The 19,110-nt window shown below is 36.6% G+C and overlaps 5 protein-coding genes across 7 annotated transcripts in view; 3 read left to right on the top strand and 2 right to left on the bottom strand.

Annotated features, from left to right (window-relative positions):
• LOC140826935 (uncharacterized) overlaps positions 1 to 10,724 on the bottom strand; it is a 36,747-nt gene extending 26,023 nt beyond the window's left edge. Inside the window, exon 1 of one of the 2 annotated variants that reach the window (XM_073189493.1) lies at positions 10,548 to 10,724. Coding sequence is in view for 1 of the 2 variants with exons in the window: in XM_073189489.1 (XP_073045590.1) it covers positions 10,122 to 10,129 (8 nt within the window). In the remaining variant the exon portion in view is untranslated. Of the gene's footprint in view, positions 1 to 10,121; positions 10,186 to 10,547 lie in introns of those variants that run through there. The other variant, XM_073189489.1, reaches the window with a different exon arrangement.
• Positions 612 to 2,374, top strand: LOC140826931 (F-box protein SKIP22-like). Its single transcript, XM_073189481.1, has one exon. It carries the CDS (start codon positions 692 to 694, stop codon positions 2,216 to 2,218), a length of 1,527 nt encoding a protein of 508 aa, XP_073045582.1. The 5' UTR covers positions 612 to 691; the 3' UTR covers positions 2,219 to 2,374.
• Positions 7,014 to 8,791, top strand: LOC140828324 (agamous-like MADS-box protein AGL29). Its single transcript, XM_073191312.1, has one exon. The coding sequence runs from the start codon at positions 7,122 to 7,124 to the stop codon at positions 8,067 to 8,069; it is 948 nt and encodes a 315-aa protein (XP_073047413.1). The 5' UTR covers positions 7,014 to 7,121; the 3' UTR covers positions 8,070 to 8,791.
• Positions 9,096 to 10,569, bottom strand: LOC140826936 (uncharacterized). 2 transcript variants are annotated; one of them, XM_073189495.1, is made up of 4 exons: positions 10,552 to 10,569; positions 10,031 to 10,121; positions 9,656 to 9,738; positions 9,097 to 9,571 (listed from the first exon to the last, which is right to left on the bottom strand). In XM_073189495.1, the coding sequence occupies exons 2-4, from the start codon at positions 10,109 to 10,111 to the stop codon at positions 9,307 to 9,309; spliced, it is 429 nt and encodes a 142-aa protein (XP_073045596.1). In that variant the 5' UTR covers positions 10,112 to 10,121; positions 10,552 to 10,569; the 3' UTR covers positions 9,097 to 9,306. The 2 variants fall into 2 exon arrangements, with proteins under 2 accessions (XP_073045595.1, XP_073045596.1); XM_073189494.1 differs by lacking the exon at positions 10,552 to 10,569 and having other exon boundaries at positions 9,096 to 9,571; positions 10,031 to 10,158.
• A 602-nt stretch (positions 10,725 to 11,326) lies between the features above and the next one.
• Positions 11,327 to 18,814, top strand: LOC140826930 (protein DWD HYPERSENSITIVE TO UV-B 1-like). Its single transcript, XM_073189480.1, is given in 11 exon segments — positions 11,327 to 11,469; positions 11,674 to 11,740; positions 12,525 to 12,778; positions 13,532 to 14,129; positions 14,472 to 14,495; positions 14,497 to 15,135; positions 15,760 to 16,200; positions 17,188 to 17,382; positions 17,553 to 17,609; positions 18,175 to 18,237; positions 18,344 to 18,814. Coding segments are annotated over 11 exon segments (2,454 nt in total). The 5' UTR covers positions 11,327 to 11,437; the 3' UTR covers positions 18,428 to 18,814.
• Positions 18,815 to 19,110: the final 296 nt, after the last annotated feature.

Genomic DNA, 19,110 nt, shown 5'->3' with positions numbered 1-19,110 from the left:
AAATTTGGGATAGAAATCCACACGGTCATTCTTTGTTGTCTGTGTTAGCTCGGTTATTGAAGATGAAACAAGAGCATAACACGTCTGAGCGAAATTACAATGATATGTGTCAGTTAATATCTGAGCTATGTCCTTCCGATAACTCAGTGCCAGAGAGTTTTTATGCGACAAAAGAAACTTATTAAAGATCTTGGACTTCCAGTCGAGAAAATATATGTATGTCAAAATAACTGCATGATATTTTGACATATTTGGATTATGGCAAGAATCTAGCACGCAAGAAACCGATAACTCTACCCGTTTCCTTTCGAATCCGCCCTCATTGTCGCTTGTACGTTGCCGGAAACGGGGCGAAGACCATTGGTTTGCAGTCCAGACTTAGACAACTCCAATAATGGTCTGAATCGAGGTTTGTGATTGATCCATCTCACATTAAAGATTTGATGATTTTTTAGTAATATATAATTTTATTTTAAATTTTAAGTTAATTTTTCCTACATTCAATTTTTTTAAATATGCTATTTTTATCTTTAGAATCAAATTAATTTTAGAAAAATGTTTTTTTTTTTTTTTTTTTTGTATTTTAGCAATTTCACCCGTAAATTTTTGGATAAATGTCGACTTCCTCAAACCGACTTTAACGATCTCAATTTCCTGCTCGTCAAGTTTCAGATTCTTGAAGCTGCAAACCATGAAACTCAGGCTCAGATCAATTGATTTCAAAGAAACCCTAAAAGTCGAAGCCCCGAATCCATGTACCCTTCGCCAACTCAAGCAGATTCTTTCTCAAAACCTCCCGAATTCCCCCTCTCCCGCTTCGATTCGCCTCTCCCTGAATCGAAAAGACGAGCTTCGGTCCGCCTCGCCGGGTGCCGAAGATTCTCTCCAGCTCTTAGGGGTCGCCGCTGGAGATCTTATATTCTTTACTTTCGACCCTGATTTAGTGCAGAATTATCCACCTGTTTCGGAGCAAGAAGTTGCTAATGATTCGAACCCCGAAAATATCCATCCCTCCCTGGAATCTGAAGCTTCTCAAGATTTGGATGCCGGTGATAGCCTCAGCGAACCCAATATTTCGGAGTCTGATGGGTTGAATACGGAAACACTAGATACGGCAACCCAGTTGGAGGAATCTGCGGGGGGTTACATGGAGTTAGATGATGGTTGTGATGACAATTACAATGTTAGTGATGGCTTTTCAGCAGACGCGGTCGAGGATTCCTTTTCTGTACCTGGGTATTTGAGGAAAGTATTCATGGACGAGTTGAAAGATGATTGTGGACGTGATCACAAGTTGACTTTAGTGGCAATTCATGCGGTATTTTCAGAATCTGGTTTTGTGGGATTTGATCGAAATTCAAATAAGCAAATTGATAATTTTCAGTTTAAGAATAATTGGCCTTCAGGTGGTTTTATGCCGTCAGTGTCATACACTTTGCCAGACATTGTAGCCCGGGGTGGTGGAATTGACAATATTGTCTTGAAATTTCACAGCTTAGGGAAGTTCATGACTGTTTATGGATCGTTAGAGAATGAATCAAGGGGACACAGTACGCACTTTTTGAAAGTGAATGAGGATGAACTAGTGCCACTTTTGAATGTTGTCTGGGCGAATTGTGGTTTGACCGAAAATATCAAAGGATTCGATGGAGGTGTTTCGAGTACATCACCTGAGAAAGAGTTGTTTAAGTTTTGGAGAGAAGTGAAAGATAATCTTGCATTACCATTATTGATCGGTTTATGCGAGAAAAATGGTTTAAAACTACCTCCCTGCTTTACAAGACTGCCTACTGATCTAAAAATGAAAATCCTGGAGTTGCTGCCTGGTGTTGATGTAGCTAAGACAAGCTGTGTGTGCTCGGAACTGCGATATTTGGCATCAAGCAATGACTTGTGGAAGTCAAAGTTTAATGAACAATTTCCAAATGAGAGAACCGAGGGTCAGGGATATGCTAGTTGGAAAAAGGCGTTTGCCGTGACTTGGGAGAAGGAGAAGCGCAGGAATGTCGAGGAAAGGAGGGGGATCAGAGCAGCAGTTAGGCATCCAAACCCATTCTTTGTCCCTCAGGTACCTCGTATGATAGGCGGTCCACACGATATTTGGCCCGTCCTTGGGGCTGGTACCCGTACTGGGCCCCGTGATCGACTCAATCCTAGGATTCGGAATTTTTCTCCACCATGTAGACTTGGAGGGCAAAACAACAGGGGACTCATCTGAAGTTAGAAGGTGGTTTAATGGCCTTTGGTTTAGCTTTCATGCTGGTAGTAAACCATACTTGTTCAAAGCAAATAAGTCGTGTCATGTCTATGCTTATGATAAACATACATATTAACACTCTAGCATATTACTGTTGGTGTCTGAGTCTTGGCCTTATTTTCTTGGATCTTAGTTTCCAATCCATACTCTATTTCTAGCATCATATCGTAGATTAAAGTTGGCTACTTTAAATCAAATTAATATATGGGGAAAGACATGTTTTCAAAAGACATTCGTTAAAACAAATATAGTATATTTTAATTTCGATATTTTGAATATATGTATAAGAATTTAAAATATAAATTTGCCTTGGATCAATGAAGCATCAGTATTGTAAATTAAATTATAAAAAAGAGTAACTTATGGGAATGTTTGCAAGGAAGAAATGTTGCCTTTTGATTTACAAATTCATCATATTCATGGTGATGTTTGGTGCTCGAAAATCAAAGGGTTTAAAGAGAATGAAGAATCTTTGTTTTGAAAGATTTTGGATGCACAATATTAGTCTTTTGAAATACCAAAATTAAAATCAGACAAATCAAGAAACATATGTGTTGGGATTATTTAAATTAGAAATCGGAAAAATAAGAAATTGAAAAATCATGAATTTTACTGACTAATCAAGTCATTAATAAACTATACATAAGAAATTCCCGGGTTGGTGCTTGGATTGACTTTTTCATTGGCATCTACATATTACACTATTATACTAATACTATACATAATAAGAGTCTATCGGCCTAATTGTAAAGGAAATTTATAATTATAATCCGAAATTCATAATTAAAAAATCACAAAATTATATAATACGTGACATTTCAAAAATGGTGACATTATTATCTATATTATTATTATATAATACAAGAACACAATTAACTATATATGGTCACCAAGCAATTTTAGATTGGCCTAAAAACAATCTTTATTTTTATTAACAATTCATTATTTTTATCTATATTTTTGATTTTTTTAATAATTATATAACCTCTAACATAAAAACTATTATAAAAATAATGTGAATTTTATTTTTTACTAATATTATAATATCTAAAAATCACATAAATATTATTTGACATAAAGAAAATTAAAGTGTACTGACGTCGTCGAATTATAATCATTATTAAATTTAAAATGTGATAATTCAACCTCCCATTGTAGTATATCTATGTAAAGTTTTCAACTTTTTCAATAATTCTATGTAACAATAATTTATAGATTTCAGCAATTTTTTTTTAAAAAAAATTGTATTTTTAAGTATGAATATATTTTACAAAAGTTGGGTAATATTATCCTAATGATAGAAGAAACAAATCAAAGATTTACTCCAAAAGTTTAGGAAAATTATTTATTTCTTTATATTTCACCGTTATATTTTGGGATGGGTGATTTAACTAGTTGGGTTTCTGACAAATTGATGTCTCTGTTAAGTTACTCGCAACCCATAGTTGTCCAGTACGTGATCGTGTTGTCAAGAAAGCTTCGTTGCCCTCTCTGTTAAAAAGCGGACAGAAGCATCTGATGACACCAATGCATATAGAATCCCTGAAGCATATGACATGGAAGGTTGTGTAAATCAAGAGAAATGGTTTGCTGTGGCAATGCAGCGATGTAGGAATCCTACCACAGAGGAGAAGATGAACCCCTTTTCTGAGCAACATATCATAAACAATCCAAAACAACATAAAAAGATTAAAAACTTCACAATACAGCTGCACATAGGGATGGCAATTTTCCCCACGGGTTTGGGGCCCCGCGGGGAAAACCCGAAACGGGGATGGAGATCCCCGATTTTTTCGGTTTTGGTTTCGGGTTCGGGGATTTTTTTAAATCCCCGATGTAGTTCGAGGCGGGTATGAGATTATTATCCCCATCCCCGAAATCCCCGAACCCGCCCCGAAAATAATTTCAATAATAAAATAATAGTATTATTAGTATTAATAATATAATAATAATATTGTTTTGTAAAATATTAATAATATTATTATTATTAATATTGATATTGTTATTAATATTAATATTATCTCTAATAATAATAGATAATAATAAATTTTGGTTTGAGAAAATCTTCGAATCCATCATCGTCGTCTTGCCATATTAATATTTTTGAAACGGAGATGAGGACGGGGATGAGATGTTGATCCCCGAAGTTCCCCGAACCCGAAAAAGCGGGGATGGGGACGGGGAGGGGGTGGGGATGGAATTCGGGGATAGGGATGGGCAGGAGCGGATCTAGGATTTCGACACTGGGGGGGCCGCTTAGTTTATTTTACGACGGTTTTCTCAACAACCGTCGCTATATGGCGACGGTTATAAGAAATCGTCGCGGATTTTGCGACGGTTTCCGTCACAACCGTCGCTAAGCCAAAAAAAGAAAAAAAAGAGGGATCAGGTTTCGAAATCGGATGGTGCAAACGTTATAATTGACTTTAGCCACTGAGATACATGGACGTATCATTCATTTTGGGGGGGCCATGTATATATATATCTGTTTATATATTTAGTTTAAAAAAAATTAATATATACTAAAATTTTTTTTTAAATTTTTTAGGGGGGCCGTGACCCCCGTTCGCCCTACACTAAATCCGCCCCTGGGGATAGGGATGGCAAACCCGCCCCCGTCCCGGTCCATTGCCATCCCTAGCTGAACCGGACATCTTCCCGACAAATGTATTAAACTAGTATAATATATATAGATATCTGGGGACTCCTACACAAATCGACTCAAATACTAAATATCCTCACTGTTGCTCCACCAGCCACATCAAATCCCTTGGAATAACATGTTATGGCATTAAAAAAGCCGCAACATAAAAGAAAACACGGTTGTCCCCTGTTTTCTCACAGTGATTGTCTTTTGAAAACCAAAAATAGATTTCGTAAAAGCATCAGTTATGGAGGGTGTGAATGTTGAGGAAGGATCTCGTGAATTAGCGGAGGCATCTCTGCAAAATCAGCTTTTGAAAAACTTCAAAATGACAGAAAAGCTCTACCAATTTATCCCTATAGGGAGAAGTTGCTCCAAGCTATTCATGATCATCAGATTCTTGTGATTGTTGGGGAGATCGGTTCAGGAAAAACTGCACAGATAGCACAATTCCTCCATGAGGCAGGATACAGGCCAGCAAGCATGGAAAAATTGGATGTACCCAGCCAAGCCGTGTTTCTGCAATGAATGTCGCTTCCCGAGTTTCTCATGAAATGGGATGCCAAAAACACAATCCTAAAATACATGACAGATGGAATGTTATTGGGTGAATTTCTTGGTGATCCTGAACTTGCAAGTTACAGTGTGGTGATGGTGGATGAAGCCCACGAAAGAACAGTCTCGACAGATTTCCTCTTTGGCTTAGTTAAGGATATCGCTCGGTCTCTCCCTAACTTCAAGTTGCTTATTTCTAGTGCCACACTTGATGCGGAGAAGTTCAGCAATTCTTTCGACTCTTGCTCCAATTTTTAAAATACGTGGAAGGAGATTTCATGTTGAACTACGCTTTACTAAGGCACCTGAAGCTGATTATTTGGATGCTGCGTTGGTTACTGCTCTTCAAATCCACATGACACACTCGGCAGAAGATGGTGATATATTGGTTTTCTTAACTGGCAAGAGGGGATTGAAACAATTGAAAAGATTCTTTGTATATATTGCCTAGAATTCTTTTAATGTATGGAACTTTCTAAAAGGAGCTCCAAACTCACTTTATTTTACTGTTAGATGAAAACGAGAATTGTTTTTTGAACTTCTTCGACGCAGTTTGTATCTAAATGATCTATTTGAATTAGTAATAAGGTTCCATGGAGATTCTTTTTGGTGACAAGAAAGACGACGTTCTTACTAAAGAACAGAAAATGATTTAAAATTCCAAGTTACACTGATTTCTAAATCCCAATAACAAAAATAATATTTCTATATGAAACATACATATACCTCCGAAAAAACTAACTGGAAACATGTATTTCCAGAGAGTAACCCATTGTATGGAACATAATATACGGATGAATCTCGAGAATAAAGTTAAATTTAATTTATCATTTTTAGAGAATGTTTGCGCCTTCTAAAAAAAGTGATCCGATAATCAGTTTAAAAAAACGATTTTCATAAAAAACACAGCGTGTGCCGGCTACCATTTTACAACGCAGTCTCATGCCTCGTCTCCCCAGCTCTATGTTTAGGTGCACTCCATGGCGCTGTGTTTCTAAAATTTTCTCGCTTTCACAACATGAAGTCCTGCATTTTCTGAACAGTTTAGCATATCGTCGTTTGATTGGAGATAAATAAATTGTCATTTTGAGAGAATGATTAAATGAAATGCATCATTTAAAATCTCCTTTTTGTTGTACAATCAAACCAATAAAATATTTTGCTATATTGTTTCTACTTTGGGAGATAACATATACATGTGATTCTTGAATGAATATGAAAGGGAGAATCATGCTATGTACATACTACACCTTTATTAATTAATTTTCTTGGCATATTTGCTCGCACATTTTGAATTTGTGCGTGTATAAGATGTTACAAAATTTTAAATTTAGAACTTTGAGATTGCAAGTCGGTTGTTTCATTTATGTTAAAACTTATTTTACTAATGCATATCATTTACTTGTGTAGATTTTCTAGGAACAAGACACTAATACGAAGATTGTATTGTGAAACAAACTTAATATCTATGTAAAAACAAAATGTTTCAAATGTTATACTCTCAATCCATTGAATTAATTGCACCAACGTACCAATGCCAAGAAAGAAGACAAGATCCTTAAACCATAAATACACACTTCCTATAAATACCCTATTCTTCTTGAAGACAAAAAGAGCAACTTTTACATTGATTTTCCTCATTTTTTCACAAACAAAAATATATTCATGAGTTCATCAAGCCAAGCACCACCAAGAAAAAGCAATGGCCGTAGGAAGGTGAGAATGGCGAAGATGGAGAACCAAAGTAATTTGCAGGTTACTTTCTCGAAACGTCGTGTAGGTCTGTTCAAGAAAGCTAGCGAACTCTGCGTTCTATGCGGGGTGGAAGCCGCCATAATCATCTTCTCACCTGCGGAGAAGGTTTATAGTTTCGGCCACCCGAACGTAGAAAACGTTGTCAACAAGTTTCTCAACGGGACATCTCCTCGGCAAAATAATAACACTGCCGCAAATCATGAGCTTGTCGTCGAGTCTCACCGTAACTCTGCTATCCGTGAACGAAACTTGGAGCTGGTCCAAGTTGAAAGCATGCTGAAAGCAGAAAGAAACCGCGGGGAAGAGCTTGATAAGATCACGAAAACAGCAGGCCATATGGCTCCCCAGTTTCCTCCTTGCGTTGATGGACTCAACTACACCCAACTTTCAATCTTGAAGGAAGCCATGTTGGACCTCAAGAAAAAATTTGAAGACATGGTGCACAAGGGAATCCATATGCATGCGAATTCCCAGCATTCGTTTGATTACTATGACTCCTTGATACAGAAAAACGAGTCTCTCAAGGGTTATCCTGTTATGGTTGGATCAAGTATTCATGGTGCACCCTCTTTTGATGTGTGGTCACATGGACTTGGTAATGTTTCCCCTTGTTTCAATCCCCACCTCGGGATCAACGAATCAATTCAAATAGCTACTAGTAATGATACAAATGCAAGGAGTCGAGGTCCCAATACTCATGATAATTTCCAGGATATACTAAACCCCGTGGCTATATTTTCGAGCGGACCGAGTTCCGCTGCCGCTTCGATGCTTCCATATGCTACTGGCGTTATTAATAGTAGAGGTTCGGGGCTTGGTGGACTTGACAGTGGTTACGGTAGTTGGCCGACCAACTAGACATTGGGGGTCTGACGAATTGAATGTCACCATATTTGTTAATGCAAAAGCTCTAAATTTGAGTTGATGCATGCGTGGGATTCTTTTTATTTTTATTGTCTTTTGAGTTTTTGGAATTTAAATTAACTTTTGAATTGCATTTTGATTTTGGAGTACTTTCGGGTGAAAATCCAAAGACTGAATAACAAGGATACGGTGATCCCCGGCCCGTTTGGCGGGCTAATAAGGTTTCGATATAACTTTAACTCAACAGATTCAAAATCAACTTGTCTGCGCCTCATTCAACCAATGACCACCGAGCACTGATTCCATAACTAGCTAAAGTCCAGTCAGTGCAAACTAGAAAATTACTGCCTATACAGGGTGTTGTGCACTCAGATTTTTGTCACATTACACTAGCACACCCGGTTGTAAGCAAAAGTCTCAAGTAACACCTGCTAAAAAAGGATGTACAAAGATTTACTTGTTTCCACGATGCTACGCTGCAGGAGGTCTCTGTTTGTGTTTGTTTTGCACCAGACCAAGAACAAAATCAGTAAATATATTTTCATATTCCGGCATTTTCCCATATCCTGCTAACATGTGTAAAAAGTCAGCAATTCACTTGTTCATATTTTCATGATCCAAAAAAAGGAGTAAACAAAGAAACAATTTAATTTGTACTTGAATCAGTAAGAGTCCCTAAACAAGAAAATCAATAATCTAAAATAGGAAATGGACACGTGATCATCTCCTCGGCAAAATATATGATACCTCGGGAATATCATAGGTCATGGATAATGTCCGGGATGTCCCGGGCCATGGAGCCGAGCCGTGGATAGTGCCCGGGTCAGGAGGATGGACTATTCCCATATATAAAACGCTCGACCATTTGATTATAAATTTGATTCATCGTGCTAACATCTTCTAGATCGAACATGTGATACATGTTTTATCTAGTGTAATTTACTTACATAACTTAATTACAGGCCACCACGTTAACCCAGAGTTTTGTTCAATATATATCGATGAGTAACAACTGCAGATTTCATCATCTTAAATAAAAAAAAGTTAAATGTTCCTAACCTCGAGACATCAGAGAATAATTATTTCTGAATCAGACTTCAATTCCAAATAGGTTTTCACATTCATTAAACTTTTCAATTGAATCAAGTCGTATTATAATTTATTAATCATCATCAAACTACCCGAAGTTTCGGGAACCCGTGCTAGTTTGCTACCTTACACAAGTTCTCAACTATGCCTGCACATGCTTCCTTTTTGCCGTAACAGTTGACGTTAAACTCACGGGTCTCTTTTTCCCAAACATCTTGGTTTTACTCTCTGACTCATCTTCCTCACTTTCTTCATCCAAATCTCTATTTCTTGTAGACGGCCCCGTATCAACTCTCTCAATGACTTTTCTTTTGTTGGCATTTAACTTGGCAAGCAATTTTCTTTCAACAGGATCATTTGATAGCATAGGTTTGGACTCTCTGGGAACTGTCGCGCCAATACCAAGCCTAAAAAATTTTAAAGCTGTTGTTCTACACTTATAAAATTCACCAGGCTATACTATAAACTTCACTGTGATGATGTGTACTTACCTAGCAGGCCGCCCTTCCAATTCCACCGCAGCAGATTTATCATTTACTGAGGATGCACTCATGTTATTGACCCACTGTTCAGCCTGTATATAATAAATTGTTAACTTCTATAATGTCGCACATACTACACACCAGTAGCGCAAATAAACCTTTGACGGCAACTATGGTGCACTTTTGGATTACGGCAAGAATCTACCACGCAGGAAAGAAATGAATTCAAATATCGGATGTCTCAATTGAAAAATACAAATCTATAAAATTCTCAGTTTTGGTAGCTTTCATAAAGTTATTTTGTAAGTAAATCATATTCCACAAGTGATACCTCATCCCAGCCATGTACAAGACGCCCCTCAGTTACAGAGCAAGAAAGAATACCAGTTTGAATGATCTCTCCAGCTTCACTAATTTAGGTTCAGATTTTTTCTTTGGTTCTTCCTCTACTGCATTCATTGACATTTCCACACACCTAATCATCAATCGAGCAAGAGAGAAATATTATAAAATAGTAAGATAACACCAAATCTTTGGTTGTTTCACACCAAGTTATATGCATGCTTTATATTCTCATGCATGTAAACATTTTTTAGCTAAATACTATTAACTCGATTCTAAATACAAAAACGTAAGACATGCTTTCACTTCAATTCAACTTTTTCACGATATTAGCTCATTGCGGGATGCCGGGTCTCCTACTTCAATAATTATATATTTTTGGGAAATTTTGAAACATTTAAAAGGTATAAGTTCTCAATTTTTAAAAAAATTAAAAAAACTTCCACTGTACTTTGACTATCCCAAAACACAGATCCGAATAACACAAACAGCCAACTATCCCAAAGATTCCGCGTAAATCATAATCGAAATTATTAACTGGAAGAGGAAAAAACTTTACCCACGAGGCAGCCTGTAACACTCGTAATATTGAGCTGGAAATTGAGCTAAAATGTACAAGACCGAAGCAAAATCGATCCGGGATTTCAAACAGTGGTCGTGCGCACCGGAACAGCTCGAAATACGGCGGCAACAGACCGGAAATGGTTGGGAACAACGGCGGGGCTTGGCTCAAAAATAGTCTAGGTTTCAATTACAACATACCCAAATCTCTAAATCACCGAAAAAGTGTTCGCACAAAGTAAAAATACCGAAACTGCGAAAAAATCGATACAGTTTCGCTACTACCAGAGAAGAGAGGCGACGGTAGTATAAAACCGTCGCTACTAGCGATCGTCTACAAACATCATATTCGACGGTCTTGTATTATACCGTCGCACATGGCGGGTAAAACACTCATTGCGCGACGGACTTCAATATAAATGTTGTTTTTGGCAACGGGTTTGTTCGAACAATCACAATAATTACAACGATTATATGATAAACAGTTGTTACGTTTAGGGACGATTTTATTAAAAACCGTCGTTTTTATATCGACGGTATATTTTATAACCATCGTTAATCTAATCGTTTTTTTTTTTTTTTTGTGTAGTGATTCGATGGGAGCCGCAATACATTCTTAGTTACAAATATCGATATTTGATTCATTTGTAATCTTACAAGAGTATTTTTTTTTATTATGTATTATAAATTATACTTTAGGATAGTTATAGGACTTAAAGGCCATATCAATAATAACACAAGGGGGTAAATGGGAATTTCATTAAAAATTGTCATTCACACCAATTGAAGAACCAAAATACAAGAATCGCCCAGAAACCATTTAGGACTTTGTCTGAGTAATAATGATCGCAAGAGCGTTTTCGTTTCAATAATTTCTCGAACATCGCCATGGCTACAGATATTGGCACCTTGGAGAAAAGGTAGTGGTTTTCCCAAAATTGCAACTTGAGTTGATTAATCTACAGGCTATGAAATTCGTATTTGTTTCCTGATTTGTTGTGCATACATAAAAGACTGCGATTGAGCAATTTATCGTCCGGGAAAAACAAAATGCTGTCGGTGCTTCTACTGTTTTTTTATTCCATGATTGAGCTTTAAAGTTCGTATCTTGGCACCATTTTCAGGTACTTCGATGCTTGCAAGAGGCTAGAAATTCCGCCGAACAAGTCAGTCGTGGCAGCGCTATTCAAGGTCTTATATAACTGCGGTTTATTATTTTTTTGGTACACCATTGTGTTTTTATTTGATGTCTACATTCCTGTGGATGTTAGTTTGTCACGGAAAATCCCTTCAAATACCACTCTTTTTGCACGGGAGCTTCTTTGTGGAAGAGTGGGATTTCATAAACAGTGGCAGTCTCACCATGCCATATTATCTGTCTGTCTCATGTTGAATGATGGAGATTTAGCGTATTTAAAAGCTTCAAGTGAATCGAGTTTTTACAGCCGCTCATTAGCTGCAAAATGTGCTAATGTCAAAGTTCAGGAAGATTTTCAAAGTCGCCTTTTACTTTTCTTTGAACGGAATTTAGCTACACAAAATTATGCTTCTTGTGTCTGTTGATTAATTAGAGGGATCTGGAGAAAATGAGATGGGAAATTCAGAAATGCTTCCAAAACTAAAAGGAATGTTTTGCTTTTATAGGCTTTTTATTGCCTTGTATAAGATAAATTTGACTGAAGGGAGTTATTTCATTCATTATGTGGATTTTCTGAAAGCTTCCTAACACGACTACTGCAACCTCTTATAACATCAATGCATGCATATGATAATGGAACTTCTTGTCTATAGAAAGATATATGTTCTGTTGTGTATGCTCTTATAAATGTATTACTAGAGTCATGTAATTAGAAAAATTAATCATTATGGACCATACTTCACTTTTTGTATTTTCTGGACTCCGTGGCTATTCATTTTTCCTATTATTGACAGTCAAAGACTAATTCTGATCAGTCATGATATCTTTCTAATGCAGGCCAAGATCAAGAAAGCCCGCCATGAGGTATCAAGCCTCATGGTTTCAATAGATGACTTGAAGGATGTCGATTTCTACCCATTTCTTGACCTATTAACAGATATCGATTCTTCTGAGATTGATGTAGTTGACTTTGTAAATAGTCCTTCATGTGTACTGAATGGTGAATATGTCTATCCATTGCTGCATGCTGTCAACAAAAAGCTTCGATTTGTCGATATCCATGATTCATCATTTGGAAAAGATTTCTTGCTGTAAGTGGTGGTTTCTTTATACTACTTCCCGGTTATTCTTCTACTTAATATCAATACAACTTTCATGCTATGAAGAATTCACTTCTGCCTTCTCTCGTCTACTAAGGCCGAATGGAGTTACCCTAGGAATTGTGCGACTACAAATTGAGACAAGGCATGGACTATCTTTCTGTTAGCTTAGAAACAAAAATGCTAAAACTTGATCCAAAGCAAACTTTATAGACTTGTTATTTTTCCTCCAAAATGGAGCTGGCCGGACCACTTTCCGATTAAGAATCTGTAGGTGTCTTATCAATCCATGCAATGAGCTCCATCTTTTGTATGATGTATGGTTGATGTTCCTTTTGTCATTAACTCTAGTTTCTATTTGAGGCGATTGTTTTAAGAGCACATCTCATTCTCGTGACCTTGCAAAGTTGCTTGAGTGTTGTATTTTGAAGTATGTAGTTTACGTTGTGAGCCTGCTACAGATTTTTGGCATATCAGTATTTCTTTTAATTACTTTTGATGTGACAAATATAAAATTGCATTATTCTCTATTTGAGGAAATCTATATTTTTCATTGGTGTGGTTTTATCTTACATGTGCTGCATTTCATTTTCACCCATGTTGTAGACTGTCTCCATTACACCCACATAAATCAGAGACTAAGAGCACACTCTTTTGTTCCATGTAGATGTCTTTTTATCCGCTAAATAAATGGGTTCGTTGCTCCAGTTATCTGCATTCACTATGATAAAATTTTATTCCCAGGTATCTTTCTCAGCGAGGCTTAGCTTGCCAAGTCCTAAACCTAAGATCATCCCATTTCAGAAAACTCAATATGGTTGGAAACTTTACGCGGATGTGCACGCTTAACCTGGATTTCAGTGCTTCACTTACTAGTTTTCGAGAAGATTGTTTTTCCTGTATGCCAAATTTAAGGTTTCTTTCATTGTGTGAGACAAGAATCGCAAACCTGTGGACAACTACTGCAGCATTAGCCAAACTTCCTTCCCTAGCTGAACTTCGATTTCAAAACTGTGTCCCCTATAGTGACACGAAGGGCTCTCATGCATCATTAGGAAATGAAAACAATGATGACATTTGTTCAAGTTTCATGGACTTTGCCCTTCACATGAACTTGCCTCTGCCTAGCGGTGAAGTTTTTCCACATTTACAATCAAATATCAGAGATGAAGCTATAAGTGATGATGATGATTATATAATTCAGGACACAGGGAACATGAATGAAGATTCTTCAGATGACAGTGAAGTGGATTTTTCAGGTCATCCTCAGGAATTTGGTTTTATGGAACTCTTGCCCAATAGACCTTTTGGGTGGGATGATCTGGTAGATATGCACAGTGAGGTACTGAAAACTTTCAAGTGTTGCTTAAGTAATGGACATACCTTTTGTAATTTTACCTCATTTTCGTTTCCTTTCTTTTTTAATTTGTGGTGCGTGGGGGGGGGGGGGTGGGGTGGGACAAATTCAAAATATCTTATTTTACTGCAAATATAGATCCGTTTGATTCTCTTCCAAAGACTCGCTTGGTATTATAAGAATCATGATTAAAATTGGATATTCTGTTGACCCTTGTGATCTCCACCAAATAATGTAAAATTTTCAAGCACTTAAATTATTTCAGTATTTGTTTAAAAAAGGGGAATATTTAAAGAATCATAATGCGTTTTTGTTTTGTCATAGCAGATCTCCTTTGGCACACAGGACATGCATGAATGAAGATCTGTTATCTGATCGATCGGTCAACTTTAGAAACATGTCATGTATTTTGCCAAAGAAATATGTTTCTCGTCATGCATCTCCAATATGTTATGAGAAACATTATAGAGAATACATGATAGCTTCATTACCAAACCTGAAAGTTCTTGATAATTTACCGATTGGAAAGGTAGACAGGGAAAAAGCCCATAGCGTCTTCACACTTCACTTTGAATACCTACCGTACAACCGAAATTATAAAGAAAGTGTTGTTAGTGTGTTGAGGAATCGTGAGATCGGAGCAAATTTCCCTTGTACGCATGCCTCGAAAAAAAAGTTTTCTTCATCATATGGAAAATCTCAGTATTTCTATTCCAGGTGTTTATCAGCTGCTAAAATGGGATCTTCGGAATGGCCTAGCTTACATCCACTCTCCATTACAGGCAGTGTATTCAGAGATGAAAGGAGAAACTTTCGTCCTAGGCAATTCGAGTACCATCCATCAGACTCAAGCCTTATGGCTGTTGGAACCCTAGATGGTGAAGTTGTTGTTATAAACCATGAAAGTGAGAAGATTGTCAGTTACATTCCATCACTTGGAGCTATGAATAGTGTCTTGGGAATATGTTGGCTAAAAAATTATCCTTCTAAGGTATGTCACTGTCCTTATCTGCTTTCAAACATATTTTTTTCGGCATTGAAAGTGCCATTTGGCATCTACAAAACATTATCCAAGACTGTCATTCATTATCTTCTCAGCATTCTGCAGCTACAGTCGCTAACATTAGTTTAAAATAGATCTGCTCCTCCAAAATATTATTTCTAAAGTCTTCCGATTCTCTGGTTAATCATATGGCCCTTTTCATACTCATGGATGTATTGTAATTTAATCTTCAATATATTGCATCTTTTAACCAATATCAAATGTAATATACTATAATTTTTCTATATCTGAAACTATTAGGAAGCAGTTAGTTAGAGGAGGCTGATGAGGTTACATTTGTTTTGCTTCACCAAAGTTCCCACTGTGATAAATCGCTGTTGTTTCTCATGGTCTGTAAGCCAATTATGGATTCGTGTTTTTTGACTATTTGAAGAGATTCATCACGTGCTTGGACTTTGTGAAAATTCGTACTATAATCTACAAGAGGTCCTCATTTGGTGATACTCATTCCTTAACTTGCATGACGTAAATTATTGCTGGCTTCAATTTGAGTTTCATACTTGAGCGTCCTTATTGTCTCCTCACCTAAAAAAATGAATCTTTACATGTCAGCTAATTGCTGGTTCTGATAACGGTTCGTTGAGATTGTACGACGTACAAAGGATGGCCATCACAAGTGGAGGCATTCATGACAGTCGTGGTTGTGTCATATTTGATGAGTTTGACCAGTTGACATCTGTTAATATCAACTCAACAGATGAATTGTTTCTTGCTAGTGGATACTCAAAACATGTTGCTTTATATGATATTAGCAGCGGAAGGCGTATACAGATTTTTGCTGATATGCATCGAGAGCATATTAATGTTGTCAAGTTTTCAAATCATTCCCCATATCTATTTGCCACTTCGTCTTTTGATCAGGACGTTAAGATGTGGGATTTGAGACAGAGACCAAATCAACCTTGTTACACTGCTTCAAGTTCTCGGGGGAATGTAATGGTCTGCTTCTCTCCAGATGATCATTATCTACTAGTTTCGGCTGTTGACAATGAGGTAACTTTTTTCCCGTTAGGTGGTGGAAGACTAATGTTGCATGCTTGTTAACTACGTATTTCGCATACAGTATTGTAGAGACAATGTAATTGAATCCATTTTGCTGTCGCTATTTAAAGCCATTAGATATATTGGTATCTAAAGCAGCAACTGGTTCTGCGTGAATGGATTGGAAGATATTGTCTGATAGCAAACAAGTAAAACTCTAAAGGGCATATTATGTACGTGTTTCCAAGATTTGGGGGTTTGGATAAAGAAAACATTGAAAGGAAAAGTGTCTCCATGCTTCTAAGTTTCTTGTCACACAGAATATAGCATCAGAACTAGTAATTGAAATGATTATTGTCTTTCAGATGCATATGGTCAGAGAGAATAGAGATGGAGCTGCTACCTTAGGCCTATATTTTGCAGTATGATGTTATCTGTTTGTATTTGCTAGTCGGTAATGATTTTTTATGTCTAGAATTATTTAGTTTCATTCTATAGTTAGAGTGGTGGAATGTGCAGAGTGCTGCGGAGATTATTTAGTAATGAAATGTCTAAACTGGAGGGTCTGAATTTTGGAGATTTGTTTAGTCAAATGTTCTTTTGATTGGATTAAGTGGAGTGGCTTTGAGTTTAGGTGCCCCTCATGAATTCCTATTTGATTGACAGATACTTTATGGCACTATTAGAAGGCCTTTATCGTTGTTTGACACAAATGCTGGTTCGGTATGGAATGAGATTTGAGTAACTGAAGCTCAACTGCATTGAGAATATGGATTCAATGTACAAACAACAGCATGAGAATCAAATAAGTTGGCCAGTTATTGCAATTTGAAGATAAAATGCTACTTGAAGTTTGAAGTGGAAATGTCACCTGTTTATTCCTTGGTTATCTTAAAGAAAGTTCAGAAGCATTTATTCACAGCCACAATCAGTATTAGAACACTTTGTGACCTACAATTCTGCTACAAGTTAATTATAAGTGTTGTATTCTATTGCTAGGTAAAGCAGCTGCTAGCTGTTGATGGGAGGCTTCATCTGGATTTTGGTATAGCTTCTACAGGAAGTTCTCAAAACTACACTCGATCTTACTACATGAATGGAAGAGATTATGTAATAAGTGGAAGTTGCGATGAACATGTGGTTCGGGTTTGTTGTGCTCAGACAGGGAGGCGGCTCAGGGATATATCATTAGAGGTATGAAAAGTGGTAGTTGCATGCTTCATACTTCAATTACATGGAGTATGTGGCATATTTACTATCTGATGATTTTATTATCATTTCTTTAGTGTTTCTAAGGTTTTATCGCATTACACCACCACCTCCATCATGAATAAATGATAAAAGTTATTTGTTATTTTCTTCAGGGTAAAGGGGCAGGGACATCGATGTTTGTGCAATCTTTGAGAGGCGATCCTTTCAGGGTAATTCTACTCTCTTGTTCCGACCCCTTTGTGTATGTGTGTGTGTGTCTTTTTAGGCTGTCTCCTTACTTGATCAAAGTCAGGTCATATATTCTCAAGTTCAAGATCAAGTTAAATGCTTCGGATTCCTTAGCTTCATAAAGTTTGGAATACAATGCGAACACTTAAATTAATACCCAAAGGCATGATTGATCTCAGTAGATATGTTTCTCCTCGTGATAGTTCCAACTAATTATCAAGATAGTTCAAGTATGCACAACAATTTCCTTTGTGCTTGCTTGTGTACTGCGGAGTTATGGATATTATAAGTCAAAAGTTTATGCTGGCATGACATTTGTTTTTTCTGTGCAACAACAAGATGATTTTGTGTTTACCTAGCTTGTGGTAATCATTCCAAAACTACTAAGATTCCTTAAGTTACCTTTTTGGTGATATGACAGTCAGTTCTTCGGAATTCGCAACGTGTTACGCTGTGCAATGCACAGGTTTTCCTTCTTGATGCATTTCATGGCTTAAAAAGTTTCATCTCATACCTCAACAACCAGTTTCTTGCTGTTGATTGCAGGATTTTAACATGAGTATTTTGGCTGCTTATGTACGTCCAAGCTCAAATTCAGAAATCTTCAAGGTTAGTTCTGTGCATGTTGTTTTCTCATCTGTTACTTATTCCAAATGCGACGCACTATGTTCCCATTCTTTTCCAGAAAATTTGACCCGTTTCAGCATGCATGTAGGTTAATCTTCTAGCACCCAATGACCATGACAAAACACACCCTTACGCTCAGCAATCTCACTCAATTAACGGAATGGGCGGTTGACATTGTGCAGGCTGTGCAACAGTGATGGGTATAAGAATACTAGGTTCCGTATTTAAAGATTTAAATGCATAATTTAGATGGAAGCTCGACTAACCAAGACAATGCCTAATTCTTCTTTCTTGTATATTTATTTCAATTTTAGTTTAAGAAGTTTGTATATTTATTTTCAAATGGAAAAATCGAGAGACTTTCAGTTGACAATGTTTAAGTACAAACTGAACTGAGATTTTGCAAATTACTTGCACTATCGAAAGCTTTTTAATATGAGCCTTCAATAAGGAACAAGATGTGACTCACGTATGAGCTTGAGTTCTTCGAACATCCAGAAACAAAAATGTATACTCTTCATTTTCGGTTTATATAATCAAGTCATTATTTAATTTGTTATCATCTGTCAATGTAACTTATTTCCGCACTTATTTGTTAGTCAACGTCTGAGTGACATTGATAATCCAAAATATATAGTTCAGTTTTCAATCTAACTAAATTAATTTAAAAAAAGTAAATTACATTTAATTATTATTCAACTTCTTTTAAATACTGCAACCGATCATATCATCTAATGATATAAATTTTTTATATAATAATTAAATAAATTCGTTATATCAATATTTTAAAATAATTATTTAAATACTTATAATTATATTTTTTTAATACTCGGTACTATAATTAAATATATTCGT

Source organism: Primulina eburnea, chromosome 3 (assembly GCF_022965805.1).
Source record: "Primulina eburnea isolate SZY01 chromosome 3, ASM2296580v1, whole genome shotgun sequence".
Taxonomy (NCBI): domain Eukaryota; kingdom Viridiplantae; phylum Streptophyta; class Magnoliopsida; order Lamiales; family Gesneriaceae; genus Primulina; species Primulina eburnea.
Note: the sequence above shows the minus strand (reverse complement) of the source record. Positions and strands in the feature narration are given on the sequence as shown.